Genomic DNA, 17911 nt, shown 5'->3' with positions numbered 1-17911 from the left:
GTCCACAGGGTCTGGTGTGGTGGTGGGGCTTGCTCTCATATTGGTGTTACTTTGTTGTTACTTCCCAACTGCAACAATTCCAGGTCATTCAATGATATTTATTAGGTTCTACGTTCACTATTAGGGAGAAGATGCCTTAGCATTTTCTCAAATCTCACTTCTTAGCCCTTGGAATAACACAGCTCCTGTTATCTGTTGCTGCTTAACAAATTTACCCCAAAACATAATGACTTAAGACAATGATTTTATTTTGCTCCCCTTTTGGTGGGCTAGGAATTTGGACAGAAGCCTACTGGGCAGCTTGTCTGTGTAGAGTCGGCTGTGGTGGCTTGACAGGTGGAGGAGTAAGTGACTCATCCATGTGGCTGGAAGCTCAGCATGAACTGCTGACCATTGGCTTTTTCAGCTTGGTGGTCTTCTCACATGACAGCTCAGGGCTTCCAAAGAGAGCCAGGAAGGAGAAGCTGCCTTTAAGACTGGGGCCAGACAATGCTATAGTGTCACTTCTACCATATTCTGTTGGTAAAAGCGGTCACAGAGACCACCCAGATTCAAAGGAGGTGTGAGGAGTGTCATAGATCCGGGCCACCTTTAATCCACCCTAGGAAAAAATTGCAAACTGTCAACATTGGCCTCCAAGATCGTATGTAATGTGGCCTCACAAGGGCAGAGAATGAGCATGAACAGAACATAGTTAGAACCTTGGTTTTCCTTCTGAGCTTGCTACTGGTATCCCAGTAAAATGTTGAGCAAGTAGCGAATACTTGATAAGTGCCTGTTGCTAATTGTTGAAACTGCTACATCACCATAAATATGGTACTATACTGAGGACTAGTTCAGTCTGTGAATCAGAAAATCCCTTCTACGCATTTAGTCTGTGCCAGACATTGTATTAGGTGCTGGGAACACAGTCATCAAAGTACCAGTCATGGTGCCTGCCTCATAGAGGGTATGATTTAGTAAAGGAAACAGGGATTTATCAAATGATTTCACAAATAAAAGTAAAATTGCACCTGATAGCAGCACCATAAAGGAAAGGTACTTCGTGCAATGAGAGAGGTAGAGACCAGAGGAGTGATGATTGGACTAAGATGTGCAAGATAGGTAAGGGGGGAAGCACTGAGCATGTAGGCGGTGGAAATGGGCTTCTGGAAAGTCCCAGGGCAAAAGGAAGCTTGGTGAGGATGGAAAGCCAAAAGAAGATTAGTGTGAGGAGTGAGCCAGAGGGAAGCCAGTGTGAGCTGAGGCTGGAGAGGAGAAAGCAGCCAGAGATGGCAGGGCCCTGAAGACCATTGGGTTTGCTCCTCAAGGTGATATGTGGACACCTTGCCCAATACCCAGCAAATCCCATGCATTCTTCCATCTGTCTGTCTGTTCGTCCCTCTACCCATCTGTCTGCCCACCATCCATTTGGTCTATTCTTAGTTGGCCGATCACTTTCCATGTGCTGGCGATACAGAAGTAAATAAAATGACCTTAGGTGTGCCTTTACAGAGCTCATGCCCATGCCCGCCAAGCGTTCACTCTTTACTACTACCCTCCAAATAATGAGACCTCACTGATTCTAATAAGCAAGGATACTATCCTGTACGCTTCACCCTGAATCCACCCCCACTTCCCAGTCATACTTATATAAAAATGCATCTTCTTGAGTACTTAGAATATTAGAGGAGTACTTGATGCTAGAATGGGAATCCAACACGACTTTTCTTGGAAATCCATCAGGAACTACCAACAATAATGCCACATTGTGCTGTCCCTTTTGCTGCATTGACAAGTCTAGCCACATTCGGGGTAGAGTCATAGGCTCCTTTCTTTTGCCAAAGATTTTTTTTTCTCCATAGCTTGACTAGCCCTGAGCACACCATTCTCCCAAGGGAGGACTCTCGTGTGGATTTCTACGATGGGAAAATTGTTCTGTTAATCAGTTCAACTAAACTTATCTTTGCTCAAGGTAGCTCCATGCAGTTCAGCCAGACTCAGTACAACTCAACTCAGTCCATCCATTCATCTATCTATTCATCAATCCATGCTTTCAACAAGTATTTTTTAAGTACTTTTCCGAGTTGAAGTCTATGTTTGGCTTGGGGATCCACCAATCAACTTACCTCCTCTGTCTAATCTAAATGGTATATTGTGGTGAGGAGCAGATTGGACTTTGAGCAGGATTGCCCTATGTTTGCATCCTGCCTTTTATTTATTGGATTGGAGAATTTCATTAGGTTATCTGGGCCACAATTTACTCTTTTTATTTTTATTTTTTTAATTTAATTTAATTTATTCTTGAGAGACACAGAGAGAAGCAGACTTCCTGCGGGGAGCCTGATGTGGGACTCAATCCCAGAACCCCAGGATCATGACCTGAGCCAAAGGCAGACTCTCAACCACTGAGCCACCCACGTTCCCCAATTTCCTAATTTTAAAGTGGAATAATAATACCTACTGTGTGAGAATTTCATCAGGATTAAATTCATAGAAGGCACTCAAAAATGGTATCCATTCCCAGAACAATGGATGAAAATAACCAATGAACATCATTGGGAAGTTTCTAAACACCATGAACCAAAAGATCCTATGGGTTTTAATAAAGATAAAATAGGTCACTTATAAGAATCAGGAAACACATTGACTTCAGACATTTAAAAGCAAAAAGACAGTAGAACAGAGGTTCCAGTCCTGGCTAAGATGGCAGACACACCCTCCACTCTCCCATGGACTGCCTTTATAAAACCTGAACAGAAGGATACAGCAACTGTTTGAAGATTTTGAAAAGTAAATAGTAGCAGACAGATTGAGGAAGAGAGAATTCAAAGTACAACCAAATCAGCAATGTCAATATCATTTTTTCCCCCCTCTGGAATACCCAGACATGACTCAAGGCAATGTGACAGCAATGGAAACAATAGCCCGAGGTGCCTAAAATATGGAATATTTTTCAGCAATAAATTATTGATTAATGCAAAAGAATAGATGACTTGTAGATGCATTTTGCTAAGTGAAATAAGCCAAGTCCCAAAGGCTGTGATATGATTCAATTTATATAACATTCTGGGACAAGCCACACTGTAAGGACAGAAAGCAGATCAGTGATTGGCAAGGGATGAGGTTAAGGGAGGCATTGACTCTAAAGAAGTAGCACAAGGGAATTTTTGTGATGGAAGAAAATGGTATCCATTAAATTCTCTCACTTTTTCTTTAATCTTTTTGGACCTAAAGGAAAGAGTAAGCAAAAAAAAAAAACAAAACAAAAAAAAGAACCAAAACTTACCCCAATGCCTGGAAAAGAGAAGAACCCATAAGGTCGTGGGTGGGGGGTAGCACCCACTGTGATACTGTGGTCTTACCCCTTGTTTCTGCCCCTGATTCACCATGTTCCTCAAATCCCTTAGGACATTTCTGCTGAATTATTTCTGGAAAATTACCTTGACATTTACCTATGTTATTTGATTGCATCCCTGGGCTCAGGCTGAGTCTTGATTTCTTGTGTCCAGAATCAGGACTGTGCATTTGAGCAAACCTTCACATTTCCCTGTGCCAGCCCATCATTCTTAGCCTATTCTCTTTCAAACAGGGCAAAGATATAGGGCATGGGGGTAAGGGGTAAGGACGGTAGCCTACCCAGCCCACCAATCCAGCAGAACCTCAGGAACAGCATAGTTAGGGACATCCTATAGTATTGATAACAGAGGAACAGGGGCAAGATAGAAAATATGAACAACAGTGTAAACCAGTAGAAAAGGTGAACTCACATCAGGGTGAGATCTCCCCAACCACAGACATGTGCTCTTCCCTCCACAGCCTAGACTACCACGTCATTAGACATCAGCTCACATAAGTGCCAACTCTGGTCTGAAAAGCAGCAACTGAGCCACAGTGTTCGCCATTCTCAGGTTCCCTAAACTAAGGAGGGTATTCCCTTTATCTCTCATTGCTGTCCACTGTGCCTAAAATCAGGTCCAGTTTTCCTGTCTAAAAAGAATGCCTCCCACTCAGATGCTGCTCAGAGTCATCTTACACAAATACTCTTTTCTCTTAGGTACTCGATGGTCTCAGATGCAGAAACAGAAAGCATTTTCATGGAGCCCATTCACCTGTCTTCGTCGGTTGCAGCTAAACAGATCATCAACGAAGGTAATGCCACCAGAAGGCGGGTGGAAGCAGGCAGAGTCCACAGCCATCTGGGGATCCCTGGAGAGGGCCCACTGGAGGAGGTCAGGGTGCTTCTCAGGGGCTGCCCATCACATTAGGAGGAGTAGATCCAAAGATTGTGATTCGGCCAACACAACTCATCATCAACCTTCAAGAGATAGAGGCAGAAATTATTACGCATCGGTGTGAATCGTTCTCTGGAGTCAGCAGCCAGGGAGACAGGGCCAATCTGCTTCTATGTCCTCCCATTCAGTTTTGTAGTTAATCTCAGGAATCCTGGGGTGGCTTATACTAGAGACACAGAGCTGAAAGCCCAAGGAATGACCAGAAGCACAGAGAGTTCTGTTCAAAGGGATATCTAGATTTATTCATTTTCTTTAAGATTTTATTTATTTATTCATGAGATACAGATAGACAGAGAGAGAGAGAGAGAGAGAGAGAGAGAGAGAGAGGCAGAGACACAGGCAGAGGGAGAAGCAGGCTCTATGCAGGGAGCCCAACATGAGACTCGATCCCAGGTCCCCAGGATCAGGTCCTCGGCCGAAGGCGGCGCTAAACTGCCCAGCCACCTGGCTGCCCAGGATATCTAGATTTAGATCTGCATTCCCACTAGTGTTTGAAGGTGGTTTTCAATCTGAATTATGTATGAGGAGGAGGCAGGGAAAGGTAGAATGGGGAAAAATGTTAATATGCACACCGTAAATTTTGGCACAGAAAACATACTATATATTTCATTCAAGGATACTCATCTTGATTGGATGGATTTTTTTTTAATCAATTTTGAGCAAACATCTTTTCTCCTCCCTCTGCCTTGAGTGTCTCTGTCACTACTGGTGGGGTGGGGTAGGATGTAGCAGCCATGCTAATGACACAGGGTCCTGCTGGGCTTTGAGCTTAATTTGGCATCCACTGCTGGTGGCTATGAACCCTTCCCTGGCCTTTAGTTGTGAGAACCACACATACTGCTGCTTCTCCATGTAGTCCCAGGTCTTTCTCAGTCCTCAGGCCCTCTGGGTGCCCCCAGGGTCGCTAAGGGCATCTGGATCCACTTCGTGAGGAGCCAGAAATTCCATCTGCCACTGCTTGTGACATAGACATCCTCGGGGGCCCCATCTTCTCAAGGAACTCTCAAGTTTTTTTCCCTTTTCTTTTACCGCCCTACCTAGAGTCTCTCTTCCCTTTGCTCCAAGCCAAGCCAAAGTGGCTTCACCCAGTCTAGATCTCTCTGAATTGATCCCAGCACCATCCTAGCTCTGGAAGTTCTTTTTTCCTCCCATGTGTTTGGGAACTTCCCTCACCTTCCAACTTGCAACACCCCTGCTCTGTGCCTTACTCTCTGGACCCTTCTCCATGCTTGGGTTCTTGGGAAGTAAAAATCTGGCTTTCAGAGCTGTAAGAAAACCATTTCCTCTCTTTGAAAACTTTGCTTTCAAGCCTATAGAATGCTCTAGATGGGTCTACAGGACATTGCACATGTAGGTTGAAATCTAAAGCTAAGTAGTGCCTTTTCTTAAATTCTAGATTTTATCTACCGTCCCTTGTCTGGGGCATTGAGCCTAGGTTTTCTTAGTCTCAGTGGCTCATGGGTGGAGTGGGGAGGTAAAAAACACAGCAGAGAAAAGAAAATGTATCAGGTGCTATTTCAAAACATTACCCTGCTCACCAGTGATCAGAGGGATAAAAACATGTGTTGAAGAACCCTTCATTTTCATGAAAGTCTGCATGTGCCACACACCCGAGAGAGCTTCAAGGAGAAAAGTATAGGCTTTGCTTTCTTCTGAAGGAATATTACATAGTAAAATAAATGGGAGAAATTGATGCAGGGAGGGAGGTAGACCAGACCTGGGGAAAGCAGGAGCTGCCAGTAAGAATGAGGGGCTGGGACACTTGTTTTTAAACTGGAAAGGGAAAAATCAAGACAACAACCAGCTATGTAAATAGCTGAGGAGGACAATGCTGTATATTTTAATGAGGCATCAGGGAGTTTTACTTTTTTATATGTAGTAAAGAAGAGAGGCCTCTGTTAGGGGAGGGAAGGAGAGGGCCTTTTACATTTGCTAGGTAAGATCCCAGGAGAGCCAGGGGAGAAGACTGAGTGGTAGAGAGAATAGGAACGCTTCATCTATTTTTAAACAAAATAGAGCTCTGGGATTGCAGGGCTTTTCTTTTTTCTGCTTTTGAAACGGAGATCAGAGAACATTTAGAGCTGAGATCTGATTCAGGGATGGGGGTGCCCATCAGGTGGTTCAGAAAAGGGAAGAGAGAGAGAAGAGCTTTAGGGAAATGGAGTGCTCAGACCTGGGTAGAAAGCAGAACCCCCGGGAACCGCAGACCTTGAGCAGCCGGCCTAGCTCATGGACACCTGTTCAGCTTGTGAAGGGTTGGGCCACGTCTAGTCACCAAATGTGGCTGTGCTCTTCACCCATCAGGGAAAGAGATGGTGCCAGCAAGAGGTCATGGCCCACACGGGAGACACTCTTTCCTTTCTTACTTTCCCCCCTCTCTCTATTCAGTATTTTTGGCTACTAAGTGGCAGGAAAGGTTTTGCCCTCCTTTATTCTTACATTTCTCAGAGAAAGAAATATCTTACATTCCCCCCAAATTTGATAAACCGGGAACAAAAATATTAGGAGGAGGAGCTAAAGGCTCACTGGAGATGTGGGTGAATAGATTTTGAATCCATTTGCAATCTGAGCTTTTCTGAGGCAGAAAGGCCCTGCATGGTGTTTTGGGACCTGCATGGGAGTTCTTGGCAAACCCTTGCTGCCTGCCAGAAAGTTTGGGGGACTGAGATTCACAGGCACTTACACTCCAGTGCGGAGAAGCAGACAAGAAAATAAACAACTAAATTAAATGTGTATGAGAAAGTGACCTCACATAAATGCTGAAAGTTTTACTTTTCCCAAGTTACCTGCATTCTGTATGAAAAGGACTCAAACTAATAAAGTGAAATGTGATATGAAAGAATGCCATTTATTCATTTGGTAAATGCTTCTAGTTTACATGGTACCCTGTGGGAGCTGTGCAGGTGAATCAGACATACGCCAGGTACTTAAGGACCTTGGTCTAAGAAATTATCAACCTTTAGAAAAATACAGGAGGGAGTAAGGGAAATGAGTGTCCCTCCACCTACACCCATATACCTATACTGTTGTTGGTCCTGACCACAAGTGTCCAGGCCAACGCAGCCCTCACCACCACCCCCAGACCTTCATTAAGTCGTTCCTGGTATTGGGGCATGCTCAGAGTCCTAGCAGCAGACTGGCCAAGAGCAGATCCTCCTGAGAATGGGGAGGGCCGTGGTATTCTTAACTTCTTAATGAGAATACTGCTTGTCTTGTCTAGAATTCAAGCCACGGGGGATCAGAGCCGAGGCAGAGTGTCCAGGCATGCTGGAGTCGGCCGAGCAGCTGCTGGTGGAGGACCTGTACAACCGTGTCAGGGAGAAGATGGATGACACCAGCCTATACAATACCCCCTGCGTCCTGGATTTACAGCGGGCCTTGGTCCAAGACCGCCAGGAGGCGCCCTGGAATGAGGTGGATGAGGTCTGGCCCAATGTCTTCATAGCAGAGAAGTGAGTCTGACTGCTGCAAGTTGTGACCCTTTGTCCCCACCCTTTCAGTGCCCGAGACACATGAAACACCTCCCACTTTCCCCGCAAAGGCCCCAATAGCTTCATCCCACAAGTTGATGCTGTCTGATGGGACATTTGGACTCAGGGATGATACCAATGAAGACTTTCACAATATAATAAGATGATAAACAGGTTATAATTAATACATATCTATGTACATAGATATGTATAATATGATACTAATTGAGCAACACATAGATGTGTGTATGCACTTTGCATAGACAACAATTAGAAACAAATGTGATTAAACAGTAACAGTATTCTCTAAGAGGTGGTTCTACAAGTGGTTTTTATTTTCTTCTCTAGGTTTCTTTTGAATTGTACAGATTGCCTACAGTAAACATTTCTTGGTTTTATAATCAGAAAAAAAATGTTATTTTTAAAAAGTTTATGAGTGGTTTTTCAGAACAAAACCCAAAACACTTCACTCATGTCCTGTTCCTTCAGGGTCCTGCTAATGTACAATCAGTACCCACAGGTTAGTTTGTGAAACTAATCTTTGCTGATCCATTAGCTACGTAATGAGATAGCCTCCCTGTGCAATTACTCATATATGTAGAAGCAAAGGAGGGGATTTGGGGGCCCCCGTGGCGGCAGGCAGTAGGGAAGACAACTTTGGACGGTAGGGCTTGTACTCCACCAGGAGTGATGATCACAACCTGAACCTCAGAGCTGGGCACCAAGTCCTAAGTGATCTCTAGCTAGCTCTGGAGATCCAGGGACATTCCATCATGCTCACCAGGGACCCCAGACGCCTCTGGATAACCCCAGGTTTCTGGTTCTTCTTTGGCAATCTCATCTTCAGAGCCTCTTCAAACCAAGCTCCACTTACTTCACTGAGCAAAAAGAGCTGTGAACTAGAAACCAAAACACCTCTCTTTGTTCAGTCTTTTTTCCTTTCAGTCCTGGGAAGTCAGAAAAGTTCTTAGGTTCATTTTTATAATCTTCGAACGGGAATGAAAATAGTTACCCTATCTACCTCTTAAGTTTATCCTTAGGGATAAAATGAAATAATGTGTGTAAAAGGACTTTGAAAAATACAGCATGACATATCAACGTGAAGCACATCTAATTTGATCATTAGTTCTGTCTGCCACTTTTGCGTCCAGATGAATGTCCAATCCCAAGGCAAAGAATTTTAAACCAGAGGTCTCTAGATCAAAGATTTCCTTCCCTATCAGTCTTATTCTCCTCTTCATTCTACCCTCCCCTGCCCAGCTCCCTGTCTTTCTTTCTCTGGCCCCTTTTTATAACCATATTTGCCTGGCACCAGAGAAGGAGGTGCTCACCCAGCTGTGGCCTCTCGCTCCTGGTCTCTGGTAATGCACCTTTCCTGCTCTGACTCTGACAAAACTCTCTCTGACTCCTTCCTCCTCCCCAGGAGCGTAGCTGTGAACAAAGGGAGGCTGAAGAGGCTGGGAATCACGCACATCCTGAATGCTGCTCATGGCACCGGCGTCTATACTGGGCCCGAATTCTACACTGGCCTGGAGATTCAGTACTTGGGAGTGGAGGTGGATGACTTTCCCGAGGTAGACATCTCCCAGCATTTCCGGAAGGCTGCTGAGTTCCTTGATGAAGCCCTGCTGACCTACAGAGGTGAGGGAGTAGAGTGTGCCTTCTCCAGGCTGCTAGAACTCCACAGGGGGAGAGGCAGAGTGGGGGACATCAGGAGAACTCCGGATTACCTGACATGTCTGGAGGTTATCTGTCCTAAGAAGGTAGTTGTCTCATTCTAAGAAGAGAGGCACGGAAAGGACAATAATTCATCTTATTGGTAATTATTGAGGGCCTAACACATACCAGGCACAGTTCTAGGTGCTGTGCTGAAAGACAGAAAAAGCCCTGACCTTTGAATCTCACACTGTAGTGAGCACAGAGAAATGTGTCAGAGAGTGACAAGTGTGAGGCAGAGACCAAATAGGATGATGTGTTGGAGTGACTGGCTGGATGCCGTGGGGACGGTGGTTGAGAGAGCCTCTCTGAGAAGAGGACATTTAAGCCAAGTGATAGGAAGGATGTAGCTATGGAAAAATAGGAAGAGCATTCCTGGCCAGGGAAAGTGCTAGCTTGAAGCTCCTGAAGTGGAACAAGCTTGGTGTGTCCGGGATCACAGGCTCATATGTCAGCACGGTGGGGAAGGGTTAGAGTGGCAGGGCCCAGTCATGCAAGAAGTTGAAGGCCAAAGTGAAGGAGATGGAAAGCTCCTTGAATCTGATCTACATTGTAGAAAACTCTTTGGGCTTGGGAGACTGTGGCGGCGGGAGGGTGGGACTAGGAGCAGGGAGTGCTGAGGCTGTGGCTGTCGTCCAAACGCGAGATGACCAGAGACTCAGCCACAGAGTAGACAGGACACCTCAGTGGGGACAGGCTGCAGCCCATGCGTTGGGGGTGGCTGGAGTTCAGATCCGGAGTCAGAAACCTCAGGCTTGAGTCCAGGCTCTGCTATGCTCTCTCTTCCCGAGGACCTTGAGCCATTTCTTTCTCCAGGAGAACCTGTTTCTTTGTATATACAACAGAGATAAAGAGATGTAATCTTCCTAACATTGCTATGAGGATTAAATTTTAAAATGCATATAAAAACTTACTTAGCACAGCACCTGGCAAATATGTATGTGTATGTATATGTATAGTTATAAATATATGTATGTATCTCTATACATAGAATGTTTTATAGAGATTTTTATTAAAATGAAATTTATAAATTTTATGCATATATATTACATATGTATGTATATTATATGAAATAGTTTTCTCTCCTTTTCAATTCTTTAAAAAAAAAAAAAAACAACCCTTAGTAAGAACTTTAAGAACATAACACTTGACAGAGCAGCTCTACTAGGAACCCACCCTGAGGGGATCAGATATACCCACAGAGATGTGCTTACAAGGATTACTCGTGGGATCATAGTCTGAATGATCAGAAAGACGAAATGTGGGCTGGTTACGTAAAGTTTGATATGGTCATAGACTAGGAACCTCAGCTCTCATTAAAAATGAAAACGGAAAAAAAATAAAAAATAAAAATGAAAACGGAGCCTCACACTTGCCACCATGAGAGGATGCTTATAACGGATTAAGTGAACAAAACTGAATTGAAAACAATACCTATGGTTTGACACATTTCTATGGAGAAAAAAAACATCCCTACTTTTAAAAATTTATTCCTTCCGACCATCGTTGACTGGAGCGTGTGTGCAAACGCCAGCGGGGAGGGGGTTTCTGGCGCGCTTCTGCCCCGCACAGAGCGGCGGGGAGCGCGTGGCCGTGGACGTGGGGCCAGAGCAGGACCAGGGCCCGTGGTCTGGCCAACCTGAGCGGAGCCGGAGCCGCCAGGGCGGGTGGGTGGCGGGGCCTCCCTGTGGCCCTGCTGGGCCCGGCACCCCTGCTCCTCCCCTCCGCTGCTGCTGGCGGTGGCCATCAGCCTGCCCTCCCCGCCTCCGCCTCTACCCCCTGCACCCCGCACCCCTGCCAGGCAGGGAAAGGACCTTATCCCCACTGGGGTTACCTCTGCGTCCTTCCTACTCCAGCCTGAGGGCTGTCACCACCCCTGAGCGGTAGCTTCTGTGATTTCCTCTACTCCAGGATGCTTTGGAGTCTGCTCTGAAGAGGGAGGAAGGCCAAACTAACACCTGGGCTGGGCGGTTTAGGTAATAGTTACAATAACTACAGTGGAGGATGTTATTTACATTTTACAAATGAGGAAACTGAGACCCACGGAAGGTTTAGTGACTTTGTCGCTGTGTGATAATCAAGGTTCTCTTGGTTGCTAGTAAGTAGAAACCATCTCAAACTGTTTAACCATCACCAAAGGCATTAATTATAACAACAGAAGAACAAATCCAAAGATGGGGATGTGGCTCCAGACTCACCTGAACAAGGACTGGATAATCTCTGGACTCTTGGTTTCCATCTTCTCTTTTTCTTTCTACCCCAGGTTGCATGGCCCTTCACAGACCTGAACATAGACTGCCTAACTTCCTGCCTCAGTGTCATTTCCAAATTTCCTAGGGAGAAAATGTGCTTGGCAGACTCTGGTCCTTTGTGTACCCTGAATTCTATCCATGGTGGCAAGGTGGGGAGCATAGCTTCTGGGCAATTGCTTCGTGTGTTTTTCCCAAATATGGAAAGAGGGAACATTCTGAGGAAAATGAGAATGATAATTGGGAGAATACAACACAAAAGCCAGCCATGTAGAGGCATACTGAAAATGGAAAGAGACCTTTCTTACTCAAGCCCAGTGTTCTCTCCACTAGCCACATCCTTCAAACTCTTTGAACAGAGAGACCACATCGAGAGGGCACCTCCCTCTTCCTGCTGCTCATCAAAATGTGGCTGCAAATTAGAAAAAGACCACCTTCCTCAAGCCGTTTTATTGCTGGAGATGTTTCATCAGAACCAAACAAATCTCCAAATTGACTTTGACTTGGATGTACATATGGTACAGTGTCAGGATGACCATGTGTCAAACAGAGAGCAGACAGTCCTATCACCCAGGGCCTGACCCACCTCACCTCCCCCTTGTCCTCAGGCCACACTTGAAGCTCCACAGAGGAACTCTGGGATGCAGGGAACACAGCATGGAAAAGCACAGCACCCCCCAAGCTGGTCTCTGCCAGACTGAGTCTAAGTAGCACTTGATGCCAGTCTCTATGAGGAAGCTGGGGTGCTTGTGCCAGAAGTGTCCTGTTGTGAGCCAGCCCAGTAACTTCACCTCCAAAGAAAGGAAGGAAGACTTTGGTGCTGGTGGTAGTAAGTGGCGGCAGTGGCCTGGTCAGCCAGTTAAAGGGCAGTCTTTGGTGAGAGACAGCTGAGCCCGGAGCTGGTGATGGGAGGAGAGGACACCCTCTGCCCTTCACCTCCCTCTAGTCACTGCTGTCCTTCGGCAATAATGTTCTTCTGCGTGACTGGGCCTCAAGTCCCTTCTAGGCTTGCCTTGGTCTCCGACTTCGTGTGACAAACAGTCTTAACTGGATGCAAGATGTGCTGATGAAAGTCACCCCCTGCCCATCCCATATTGTTAGCTAGGACTCTTAAAGATGTAACGAGCATCCCCAAAGACTGTTGGCAAATAGATTGATGGCAGCATGCAAGGAGGTCTCTCGTGGTTCCAGGCTGCTCAAAAACAGCCATTAGAAAGAAGGCATAGAAGGCATGTTTGTCATATTTATTAAGGACATGAAGCAGAAGATGAGGCAAGGGGATAACTGATTTATTGAATGCTAGAGTCAAGACTTGGTGAAAGTTTCTGGTAGGCTATAAGGTTATTTTTACCAAAAACATTAATAGGAATTGGTAAAGTTATCCTTATGTTTTAAAAATGCTAAAAAAAATAAAAATAAAAATAAAAAATAAAAATGCTGACACATGACTTAATAGCAGTTTTTTTTAAAAAACCTTTACAGGTTTCAGTTGATATAAAAGATAATCTGAGTTCATTTTAGGACCTATCCATCCACATTGCAAGCTTAAATGGCATCAATGAAGCCTCGGTGCCCAGAATGAGAGTGGCAAGAGGCCCACTCTATTCTGTGTGGATCAATCCAAATCTGAAATATATTTGCTCAATCCTGACACAGACTCCTAAGGAAAAAAAAAAAAAAAACTAATAAAGTTTGACCTGCAAGTTTGGCTAGTAATGATCGAAAGACCCAGAATAGCCAAGAGATGGGAAAAAAATTAATGAAGAATGTGATAGTGATCTCTAACATATTTTTGTATAAAAGCCTGGTTCATTATGGAAATGTCAGAATGTCAGAGTAGGAGCACGAGATACTCATTAGAGAAAGCTATACTTTGCCCTAACATGTGAAACAAGTTTCGAAAGAGTAAATTGATCTAAATATAGAGTGAAGGATGTGTGTGTATGTGTGTGTGTGTGCATGTGCATGATACTGAGCTCCCTGTCACAGGAAGCATCCAGTCTCTCCTGGATGATGGATGATCCAGCATCGAGGACATTGTAAAGGGAATTCTCAAGTTTCCACTATACTCCTGGTGCTTTCCCACACTGACATTATGTGTCACTGTGATTCATTCACCTCAGCCTCATTTCTTTTCTTTTTTCTTCCCCCTCCCCCCCATTCCTTTGTTTCTCCTCCCTCTGGTGCTCATCCATCTGGCAGGAAGAAAGTAGGGGTGCACTCCAGTGTTTCAAAAGTGGGGACACTTGTTAGCTCTTTTCCCTCCCCACCCTTCCCTCCCTGCCCACGTTCAGGCAATGCAGAAAATGCTTGCCCAAGCGCAGGGCAGCCTCACTGGCCTCTCTGATGTTCGTAACATGGGGCAGTGATGCTCATCCCTCATGGGACTTGAGTGCAGATGAATGCCAGAGGCTGGTAAATATATTAAGTCCAGCACATCCAAACAGTGCTTTTCATTTATTTATTTTTAAAGATTTATTTATTCATGAGAGACACGGAGAGAGGCAGAGACACAGGCAGAGGGGGAAGCAGGCTCCCCACAAGGAGCCCAACGTGGGACTCCATCCTGGATCCCAGGATCACGCCCTGAGCCAAAGGCAGATGCTCAGCCACTGAGCCACTCAGGCGTCCCACCAAACCGTACTTTTTAACACAACTTTAAAAACCCTAATAAGGAAGCCGCCGTAGTTATGTTATTCCGTCTCGTGTTTGCTTTCAGGGAAAGTCCTGGTCAGCAGTGAGATGGGCATCAGCCGGTCAGCAGTGCTGGTGGTGGCCTACCTGATGATCTTCCACAACATGGCCATCCTGGAGGCCTTGATGACGGTGCGCCGGAAGCGGGCCATCTACCCCAATGACGGCTTCCTGAAGCAGCTCCGGGAGCTCAACGAGAAGTTGATGGAGGAGAGAGAAGAGGACTACAGCCAGGAAGGGGTGACAGATGAGGCTGAGGAGGGCGAGGATAGGGAGAGCAAGGTGGGGGCCAGAGTGCACAGCCTCACGGTGCAGGAGGAGGAGGACACGGTCAGCCACCTGAGCGGCTCCTCCTGGGGCCGGGCCAGCCAGGCCTCCAAGCCCCTCAGCCTCATTGACGAAGATGAGGAGGAGAAGCTGTACGAGGAGTGGAAGAAGGAGCAGGGCCTCCCGGCGGGCCAGGCCCCCCCGGCTGGAAGTGCCCAGAGACGGCCGGCCTCTGGCCAGGGTACGGAGGAGCCAGAAGACGAAGAGGACGTGGAGAGGATGATTCGGGAGTGGCAGAGCCAAAATGAGAGGTACCAGGCAGAAGGGCATCAGCGGTGGGGGAGGGAGGAGGAGGAGCAGGCGCAGGAGGAGGAGGAGGGCGAGGGGGGCTCCTTCGTGAGGAGGAGCCGGAGGCGCTTGCTGAGCGAGAGCAGCACTTCGGAGAGTGTGAGCAGCCACGACATCCGGGTCCTGAAGCAGCAGCTGCAGGTGAGCAGCCTGAGCCGGGCTGGGAGGCGCCGCTCGGACTCGGTGTCCACGGAGAGCACCTGGGACACGTGGAACCAGAGGCTGCAGGAGATTGAGAAGGAGGCCGCCCGGCGGTATCGCTCTCGGAGCAGGAGGGAGGAGGCGGCCGCGGGCTCGAGCTCGGAGGCGGGGAGCAGGGGGCGCCAAGACGACGAGGAGAGCGTGTCTTCCGAGGCCAGCTCGTTCTACAACTTCTGCAGCAGGCACAAGGACAAGCTCACTGCCCTCGAAAGGTGGAAGATCAAGAGAATCCAATTTGGGTTTCACAAGAAGGACCTGGGGGCTGAAGAGAGCGGCGGCGAGCCGGGCGCCCAGGAGGAGGCCGAGGGCGAGAAGAGCGCCGACGTCAGCCTGACGGCCTACCAGGCCTGGAAGCTGCAGCACCAGAAGAAGGTGGGCGGCGAGAACACGGAGGAGGTGCTGGAGCTCAGCAAGGCGGACGCCGCCGCCTCGGCCAAGAAGAGGCAGCGGAGGCTGGAGCTGCTGGAGAGAAGCCGGCAGACGTTGGAGGAGAGCCAGTCCCTGGGCAGCTGGGAGGCCGCCGGCTCGGCCACCGGCGGGAGCATCCCCCTGTCTGCCTTCTGGGCAGCGGGCTCCTCGGTGGGCGCTGAGGAGGACGCGGCCTCGGTGCTCAGCACCCAGAGCCACAGCTCCCGCGCCTCGCAGGCGGGGAGCAACGCAGGGGGGTGCCTGGCCTCGCTCCCCGGCACAGCTGTGCCCAGCCTGCCCGTGGGGCCCGGGGACACCATTTCCATTGCCAGTATTCAGAACTGGATTGCCAACGTGGTCAGTGAAACTCTGGCCCAGAAGCAAAACGAGATGCTGCTCTTGCCCCGCTCGCCGTCCGTGGCGAGCGCGAAGGCGGCGCCAGCAGCCGGCTGCCCGGGGGACGACCAGGTGTCCCTTCTCAGCGGACACAGCGGCTCCTCCCTGGGCGGCCGCCTGCTGCCGCAGAGCCAGCCCGGGCCCGGCTCCGGCTCACCAGCCCTGCTGGCCTCCCGCGCTGCGGGGGGTCCGAGGCCCGAAAGTCAGGGGGGCAAAGTCAGGGGGACCAGCAAGCCTATCTACAGCCTCTTCGCTGACAACGTGGATCTGAAAGAGCTTGGCCGGAAGGAAAGGGAGATGCAGATGGAGCTGAGGGAGAAGATGTCTGAGTACAAGATGGAGAAGCTGGCCTCCGACAACAAACGGAGCTCCCTTTTCAAGAAGAAGAAGGTCAAGGAAGATGAGGACGATGATGTGGGTGACAGGGATGAGGACACTGACAGCGCCATCGGGAGCTTCCGGTATTCTTCCCGCAGTAATTCCCAAAAACCTGAAACAGACACCTCCTCCTCCCTGGCCATTTCTGATCGCAATGGAAGTGGTAGCAGGGCTGGCAAAGAGATGGACGGCAGTATCACTAAGTGGCTCAGTGGCCTCCGGACAGAGGAAAAATCTTCTCCCCAGAGTGATTGGTCGGGAAGCTCCAGGGGGAAGTACACCAGATCTTCCCTGCTCCGGGAGACTGAGTCCAAGTCCTCCAGCTACAAGTTCTCCAAATCCCAGTCGGAGGAGCAGGACACCTCCTCCTACCATGAGGCCAATGGCAACTCTGTAAGGAGCACTTCACGGATCTCTTCTTCCTCTACCAGGGAGGGCAGGGAGATGCACAAGTTATCCAGGTCGATGTTCAGCGAGACCTCCAGCTCCCGGGAGGAGAGCCCAGAGCCCTACTTCTTCCGCCGGAGCCCTGAGCCCTCTGAAGGGGATGCATCCCCGGAACCACGGCGTCCAAACTGGGCCAGGCCCAGGGACTGGGAAGACGTGGAAGAGTCATCTAACTCAGACTTTTCTGAATTTGGAGCCAAGAGGAAATTCACCCAAAGCTTCATGAGGTCTGAAGAGGAGGGAGAAAAAGAGAGAATGGAAAACAGAGAAGAAGGGAGGTTTGCTTCAGGGAGGCGGTCTCAGTATCGGAGAAGCACTGACAGGGAGGAGGAGGAAGAAATGGACGATGAAGCCATCATTGCTGCCTGGAGACGTCGGCAGGAAGAAACCAGGACGAAGCTGCAGAGAAGGAGGGAGGATTAAGCTGGGCAAGGTGGACCTGGGTCACGCAGCTTAGTGCAGGGCTCAGAACACACACGGCCACCACCCATCAAGGGACAGGGGTGTGGAGAGGATCATCCTGAGGGGCAGCAGGGCACTCGAGTTGGGGTGGAGAGGAGGAGGAGAGTGAGATCTGAATGCTAAACCCACCGACACTGCTTTCTGTTGCCCAATGTCCTCTTAAGCTTTGACACTTCACTTACACATGTGATCGTGTCCATCAGAGATTGGAGGTGAGCTCGTGTGACACCATAGCTTGTCAGAGATTCCAGCTTATATCCAGGAATACTCAATACAGGATGTGGTTCTGGTTGTGGAGGTTTCATTAGAGCCAGGAAATTCATCCTGTGGCGAGTCTCACCTCTCCTGGCAAAGCTGATTTCTGGTTGTTTCTCTTAAATGTTTGGGATCTCCATTAAAATGGTATGTTGTCTAACATTTCTTACGTCATTCTGGTCATTTTTAGCTTTCTGAACCTACCTTAAAAGACACAGATAGGTTATCATGAGCCAGTCTCACCTTGTTCCATAAATGCCGGCCTCCAGACAACACCGCGCTCTTCACATTAAAACAGTAACCAAGTATTTTGTCTATGATACAGTAAAGTGGGAAGACATGAGGA

The 17911-nt window shown here is 48.1% G+C and overlaps 1 protein-coding gene across 2 annotated transcripts in view; it reads left to right on the top strand.

Annotated features, from left to right (window-relative positions):
• Positions 1-17727, top strand: part of STYXL2 (serine/threonine/tyrosine interacting like 2) — a 30791-nt gene extending 13064 nt beyond the window's left edge. For both annotated transcript variants that reach the window (XM_038542644.1, XM_038542645.1), the window contains 4 exons: positions 4037-4131; positions 7495-7726; positions 9168-9385; positions 14429-17727. In XM_038542644.1, coding sequence (XP_038398572.1) covers positions 4037-4131; positions 7495-7726; positions 9168-9385; positions 14429-17271 — 3388 coding nt within the window. In that variant the 3' untranslated portion in view covers positions 17272-17727. The remainder of the gene's footprint in view (positions 1-4036; positions 4132-7494; positions 7727-9167; positions 9386-14428) is intronic.
• Positions 17728-17911: the final 184 nt, after the last annotated feature.

This window comes from Canis lupus, chromosome 7 (assembly GCF_011100685.1).
Source record: "Canis lupus familiaris isolate Mischka breed German Shepherd chromosome 7, alternate assembly UU_Cfam_GSD_1.0, whole genome shotgun sequence".
Classification (NCBI taxonomy): Eukaryota; Metazoa; Chordata; class Mammalia; order Carnivora; family Canidae; genus Canis; species Canis lupus.
Note: the sequence above shows the minus strand (reverse complement) of the source record. Positions and strands in the feature narration are given on the sequence as shown.